Source organism: Urocampus carinirostris, chromosome 1 (assembly GCF_059441175.1).
Source record: "Urocampus carinirostris isolate Australia breed hairy pipefish chromosome 1, RoL_Ucar_1.0, whole genome shotgun sequence".
Classification (NCBI taxonomy): domain Eukaryota; kingdom Metazoa; phylum Chordata; class Actinopteri; order Syngnathiformes; family Syngnathidae; genus Urocampus; species Urocampus carinirostris.
In genome coordinates, this window is record NC_142349.1 from 8,851,976 (window position 1) to 8,859,548 (window position 7,573).

General features: G+C 37.4%; 1 protein-coding gene across 2 annotated transcripts in view; it reads left to right on the forward strand.

Moving 5' to 3' along the window:
• nherf1b (NHERF family PDZ scaffold protein 1b) overlaps nucleotides 1-5,567 on the forward strand; it is a 40,863-nt gene extending 35,296 nt beyond the window's left edge. Inside the window, exons 5-6 of one of the 2 annotated variants that reach the window (XM_088320134.1) lie at nucleotides 1,133-1,243; nucleotides 3,492-5,567. In XM_088320134.1, coding sequence (XP_088176260.1) covers nucleotides 1,133-1,243; nucleotides 3,492-3,629 — 249 coding nt within the window. In that variant the 3' untranslated portion in view covers nucleotides 3,630-5,567. The remainder of the gene's footprint in view (nucleotides 1-1,132; nucleotides 1,244-3,491) is intronic. The other variant, XM_088320217.1, reaches the window with a different exon arrangement.
• The last annotated feature ends 2,006 nt before the right edge of the window (nucleotides 5,568-7,573 follow it).

A 7,573-nucleotide genomic window follows, 5' to 3' on the forward strand; every position in this document is an offset into this window, starting at 1 on the left:
GATATAGAGAAAGAGAGAGAGAGAGAGAGAGAGAGAAAGAGCGTCAACGGTTGCCGGCTCACGTCGTGGTCGTTCACTTCACAGCGCTGGCTCATTGAGCCGTTTAGTTTGTAAACGACACTTCACACAACTTTGTAGACTGCTGGTCGTTAGGTTAAAGATTTCTGGAGTCAGTCCTGCAGCTTTTACAAGGGCAACTTTATTACAAGCTGAAGTTTTGTTGTTCTCGTACAAAGTCGTCGCATCAGCTCATTTGAGGTAATAAGTGCAGTCAAAGGCAGGAAACATGTGACTTTTTAACATTTAATCCTCGCGGAAAACACATTTAAGGGTGTTTTTTTCCGCTCTCGCGTACTTTAAGTGATGTTTTGCACACATGCTTTGAATCGTAAAGATCAGGTCGCAAACATCATTTTCCACCAAGTCACTCGCTATGATTATTAAGCCTTTTCAACCCAAAATACTACAAAGATACATCTACAGTAACTCTACAAAAGTACTACAAAAAACTACAAAAACACAACTACAGTAATACTGAATATGAAATGTAGTGCTCAAAACAGGGAGCTTATATGATTGCTTTAATTGTGAGCGTTTTGAAACAGAAAAAAATACAACATGCAGATGTTTGCATGTATATCTATTCATAAATGAAAAAATGGGATAGGTGTCCAGGACCGGCCAAATGCTAACCCCAATGTGGCCCCATGCTTCAGAGTGTCCTTCTAGGTAACATGATGATTTAAAATGAAGAAAAAAAAACATAAAACTCGTAACGACTGACGGTCTTCGTCCACATTTTTCAATAAAAAAAGTGCCTTGTCTCCATAAGAAGTTGGCAAACGCTGGTTTATATTCTGTACCTAAGTAGCATCAGCATTATTTATAGAGAAACACAAATACAAAGCTGCCCTCTTGTGGTAGCCTTCGGTACTCCACCAGGTCTCGGAACAAGAATGTGAGCTTAAATGATTGCTACTCATTATGAGCCAATGACGCGAAGTCAGGTTGATGTTTATGATGGCTGGTGCAGCAGAAATATATGAACCTCATAAAAACGCGCATTTTGAAAATACTGGTTGATTGAGATATTTGTAATGACGCGAAGTGACGTCTATGTTTGTGCTGTCAGGTGAACGGAAGAGGCGCTGACAGGAACTCCAAGCTGTCAGTCAGCCCTTCTCCTTCCAACACCTCATCCACCGCTTCACTCAGAAGCCCCACCACAAGCACCTCAACTGAGGTAGGGCCGACCACGTGAAGTAAGGGGAGGCAGGTGATACTGTGCCTCACCTAGCAATGTAAAAGTCAATATATATTAAAAGATTACAACCAGTGCCGCGTGTGTTACTGAAAAAAAAAAACAGTAACAGTTACTAGTGACTTCATTTAAAAAATAATTGCATTAGGCAAGGCAGGTTTATTTGTATAGCACAATTCATACACAAGGCAATTCAAAGTGCTTTACAGAAATGGCAAAGAGAAAAACACACAACTACAGTTAAAACATAGAAGAAAAGACATTGAAAATGTAAGATGTGTTTTTTAAAACACATTAAAACCACAGATAAAACATAATAAAATCAATGAATTAAAATAAAGTAAAAAGAGTGAAGAGTGCAGATAGAACCCTTTCAGTTGTATGCACAGTTGAACAGAGCTGCCTCACAGAATAATGGCACCCAAAAGCAGCGCGTTACTCTGAAAGTAACTATCTCGTCACAAGTTACCCTATAAAATCACATTAAGGCCTACCTCTTAAAACAGCTTAAAAACAGCCACATGCTTCAAAAAAATATATATGAAAGAAACATGTACAAATACCTGTAGAAGTGGCGAGCCTTTCATGTTTCTTGGCTTGTGCAAATTTCAAGAGCTTACAAACTAACATGGATGAGACACTCCATATTAATATATATATATATATATATATATATATATATACATATGTTTGTATGTATGTATATGTGTGTGTATATTTTTGAAAGAGCCACACTATCTATCAATCCATTATCTGCACCGCTTATCTTCAGTAGGGTTGCGGGGGTGCTGGAGCCCATCCCAGCTATCCACTGGTCGCCAGCCAGTTGCAGGGCAAACAAAGACAGCTCACTTGGTCATTCAGACAAAATATATTTTAAGACAAAATACAACAACTTGCCAAACCTTTAGACAAGAGCGAATTATTCAGCGCATTTTATTTTACTGTGTGATGTTTGATGATTTGATCAAATCCATGAATTAATAATAATGGCAGCGCTTGTGTACCATACCAATATTAATATACCACTTAAAATGTGTCTCCATTCCGCAGTTACTTAAGAGTGTTGAGGCTCATTTTGACTGTCTTTTTTTTGTCCTAAATAATGGTTTCAAAACAAGGTGCAAGCAAAGTTATTTTGTAAATATGTCACAAAATACTGTAAAATAGGAGACAAACACATTTACCTTCACTGCAGACAGTGCAGTGAAAAGGGGTAGTGTAGCTCCCCCTATTCCTACCGCACACGCTATTAGAAGCTCTTTGTCCTTTGCTCGAGACTTTGGGTATAAAATCTGTTTTGGATTAAAGTTTGTTCTGTGGCTTTTCATTAGAAACTGTCTCAAGAATGAACAAAGTTTGCTTAATGAGCTTCCATTTATAGCGATTTACAGCAACAACAGGGGTCAGTTGGTGTGATACCCTGACTATAAACTGTAGTTAAAATTGTGTCCTATATACATATACTGGAATGATCCATGGCCCAATGGATCCTTGAAAAGTCTTAAAATGCATTGAATTCTTAATCTGAAAAATAAGGTCTTAATTGGCATTAAAATATCGTAAGTCTTAACATGATTTTTTTATTTGTTTGAATTAAAAGATTTAGTAAGAGTCATTTTTCGAGCATCATGGTAAAAAAGATGAACATGAATGTTCTTTGGCATTAGTAGTTATCATCCAATTTTGATTGAGGATCCATTAAGTACAGTAAACATAATTTTATTTATTGTTTTCCTTGTCTGTGATTATAAAAATAGAAAATAAACATTCGTTTATAGTGCTAATTCGTGTGGTTGTTTTTGTTTTGTTGTGTTTGTTTCAATTGTGTTATTCTTTTCTGTTGACTTGGTCTTAAATTGAATTTCAAAAAGCATTAAAAAGGTCACCCTGCGACTGGCTGGCAACCAGTTCAGGATGTCCCCTGCCCACTGCCCGAAGATAGCTGGGATGGGCTCTAGCACACCCCCCCCCCCCCCCCCCCCCCCCCCCGACCCTACTGAGGATAAGCGGTGCAGATAATGGATGGATGGATGAAAAAGTCTTGAATTTGACTTGCCGAGAGCTGTAGGAACCCTGACCAGACCAAACCGTCAGCTTTGTTAGCGTGTCACCCGAAGCACATGATCCATTTTATCACAGAACCACATGTACTCATGAAAAGAGCCATATATGACTGGTGAGCTATAGGTTTCCGACCCCCGTTTTTAATGTCTTGTGTCTTCGGCAGGGTGTGGCGAAGGAGGCAATCCCAGCACTCAACATGAGTCTGCAGCAAGTGAAGGAGATGGCCCATCAGAAGCGTTCCAATAAGAGAGCCCCGGCAATGGACTGGACCAAGAAAAACGAACTCTTCAGCAACTTATAAGGACCTCAGACGCGCAACTCCCACTACACCAACACGATTTGTGTTGCAGCGATTCCCCCTGCTAGATCTTTTACTCCACACGTGTCAAACTCATGGCCCGCGGGCCAAATGGGACCCACCACCTCAAGTTATGTGTCCCACGAGACATTGCTGAGCAAAGCATTCACTGTAGCTGTATTTGCTGACTACCATTAATCAACCAAAGAACATTAAGGAAACCCATCCCAATGTTATTTTACTTAAATTAAAGTCACAAACACACTGTTTAAAGGTGCTGTACAGAATTTGAATTTCCGTAACTCTCTGCTGCCATCTCCTGGCTTAAAGTCATGATCGCAGCCCAAGTCAGCGCATTCAAGATGCGAGGGCATACGTGCTTTTCTTAGACAAGCTCAAATAAATTCTTCTCCTTTTATCTTTTTGGGGGTTCGGGTTGTCGAGCCTATTCTTACTGTTACCATTTTCATACTACACTAACCAAAATCTGCGATCACTCTCAAACATCAAACCCCTGCTTTCCCCCCTTTTCATCATACTGTATCTACGGTGTTGCGCACGTAACGAACAGCATTGCTAAAAGTAAGATAAAATTAAATAGGCGCGGTGGGAAAAAAATCCAAAGGTAGGCATTGTTAACACATCCTTAATAGAGAAAATATTGCATTTTCAACTTTTTAAGGAGACCTAAAACAACGCACCCTACTTTTAAGGCAATATGTGAAATCGAAAATTAAAAAAATATATAAGACAGCTTAACGTTTGCAGACGTTTCAAGAAGCCTTAGCTCCTTACTTTAATTGATTTGAAATCTGAACATGAAGTTCCCATATTAAGTTAAACATTTTCATTAAAAATACAACCAAAAAGCAGAACAACTTTTAAATCCGCGAATAAATCATTGAAATTAGTGTTTGTAGGTTTTTTTGTTACTTTCCTGTTTTCATAAGTATTCTGTAGGACAAGGAATTAAATCGTATCAAAGTAAAATATATTGAGAAAAAAAAACTCAATAATCGTTTTATAATCAAATCCTACATCCCTAAATCATAATTTAATTATGAGCCTCCAAAAAGACCCCCAGCCCTCCAACTAAGGCACACTTTTTATCCCATGAATTCATCTGTCCGGCCCCATGAGAAAATGGTTTTCTGACAGTGTGGCCCCCGAGCGAAATGAGTTTGACACCCCCGCTATACTCCAAAAGTTCCTGTAGGCTCACCATTAGTCTTCATGAAAAGATTTGCCAGCAATGATCTTCTTTGTACTACTAACCACGAACGACAAGTGGACTGTTGTGTGCGAATGCGTGCCTGCCTGCTGCTATACCTGACAATCAGTAAATTGTGTCGGTTATTCCGAAATCCAGTCAGAGTAGATCTTCAACGTTATTCCCATTCTCTTGTGTAGATATTTGCTTCTAATAACAGCAGATGTGATTCCTTGCGAGCACAATTTGATGAAAAACTGGAAGGGATAAAAATTGAGCATCTGATATTGCCGACCTCTTTTTCACCGATTAAAAATACACACTGAGATCTTTAAACACGGAATGATTTTAAAAGGAGCTTCTCTTCTAATGTATGTATATATCATATATCGTGTATATTTTTACATTTTTGATAGAATCAACTCCAAAATGAAGACAGATGTTCTAAAGTCTGATATTTTAGTGTGTAACAGTCAACACGACTCAAGTTTAAGGTCTTACATTTCTTATTTGCTCATTTTAAAAAGCAGACACCGTAAAAAAAATCTTTGCTTCTAGTGATTTGTTGTTACTGACTTTGTCTTAAAGGATTCCTCGCTTCTCTTAGATTGTTCTCCTTTAGCCAGAACCGTGATCCTTTCCAAATGAACCATTAACTTGTGCGAAGTTGTACATGCCAACCAGTGAAGAGTCTCTATTGTAATAAATAAAGCATTATCTCATGACTGTCATGATCGTTTGAAATATGAAATATGCAACAACATATTATCCTACATAAATGGCTTTTGATCAGTATTTGGACAGACATTGTACCTCAAATAACTTCTTATAAGTCATAACCAGGCCAATTCTTATAGTCAGTAATGCTTTAAAATAGTAATTAGTTATTGTTACTCACTACTTCTTCCAAAAAGTAAGTAATTAAAAGTTAGTAATTACTCCATAGTAAAAGTACCTACTTATCAGGGAAAGTAACGATTTCCCTTACTTTAAGTCAAAAATTAGCACATTTCTGAGCAAATACATAACACTGTGTTTACTTGCATGGGTGGGAATTCCCGCTATTTTTAGAGAACTAGTTTTGTTCGGCTCGGCTCACTAAAAAGAGCCGTCTTTTTCGGATCCTAGACGGCTCTTCGGGTTGTTCTTGACGCTTAAATCCTTACATTACCAATTATTATGTAACATTATGCATGGGTTAAAAAGGGGTGAAATAAAGAAGAAAATATGAAAAAGGAAACCAAAGTAAAAAGAAGAAAAGAGAATAAACTTAACATTTTTATCCAAACACACCAACACTGAATAACACTGTAAATGTAATTAAAATATCTATAAATTTTCAAAAAGATCAAATAAGAAACTGATTGAACCTTTTTATGCTCTATAAATTTAAGTCATCAACATAGAATCTCCCAAAAAATGACTACAGTTTTGACCAATCATAACAGAAAAATAGGGTACCAGCTGTTGATTGGTGGGGAGCCGGCTCCATTCGCTCATTTCCAAGAGCCGACTCATTGAGACGTTTAGTTCACGAACAACACAAATCAGGTGCTGTCAAAACTCATCCCTCATTAGCCTTTTGTTTCGGTGCATTAGTAAATACCATATTCATAATCGCTATCTAGCTATATGAATGGTGACATGGTCCCAAAAGAACACGCTGAACACGGCGTGAGGTTTGCGGCGGGGGCACGCTGTCGTTTGCGGTCTGCTGCCATGGTATACTGTATATTATTTACATTTGTTTGTCAACTCCAAGAAAAAGGGGAATGACTCTAGATATGACCACTATCTCTCACAGGCAGCCAGTTAACTTCCCCTAGATGTAAAAAGATTCCCCAAAATAGCTGACTCAACACTTTTGGTTTAGTTGATTCAGTATTTCTTCCCAGGAAAGACATTCCACTCTCGCAGGCCAGGACAACATTGCATGTCAAGACCATATTTTACATGTATTCTGGTAGGTTTCCCCAGATGTGAAAACTGCCCATAAAAGCTGACTTGGCAATTTTTGTTATAATGAGTTAGCAGCTTTCTTCGAAAGACATTCTACTCTCGTAGCAAAGACAAGGGAAATGACACCCAAAAGAATTTTCACATCCGTGGATGATCATCTAATGGCGCCTATCCATTCTAGTTTTAAATAGATTTTTTCCCCATGAAATTGATTTTAAAAAACTCACAATTTAAGCAAAATACTATATTAGATTCCTGTTTTAAGCACTTAGTCTTAAATTTATATTAGTAGCATTACTGTAGTATGATATTTGCAGAATGTTTGTAGTATTACTGCAGTTGTATGTTTTTAGTATTTATGTAGCAGTGTTCCCGTAGTAGTGTTTTTATATTACAGTATTACTGTAGTATATTTTTGTAGTATTTCTACAGTCACATTTTTGTACTATTTCTTTGCTGGGTTTTTTTAAGAATGAAAGGGAAATTATATATACGGCCCCTGTTATTAGGCATCACATTGCCTATTTAGTTTTGTGGTAGTTTTGTAGTATTTCTGTAGTAGTATTTTTGTGTTTGACACCAAAATGAATGACGGGGACAACGCCGGCAACAAAAAAATGTTTACTACCAGTACTTTACTTTTGTATACATTTTAATTATTAATAACAATCAATCAATCAATTATTGTTATTTTTAACAAAACTATAACGCTCTATTTAGTTTATTTAGTATACTTGGCAAATTTTTTTATTCATGGCACGGCGGGTGATTAGCGCGG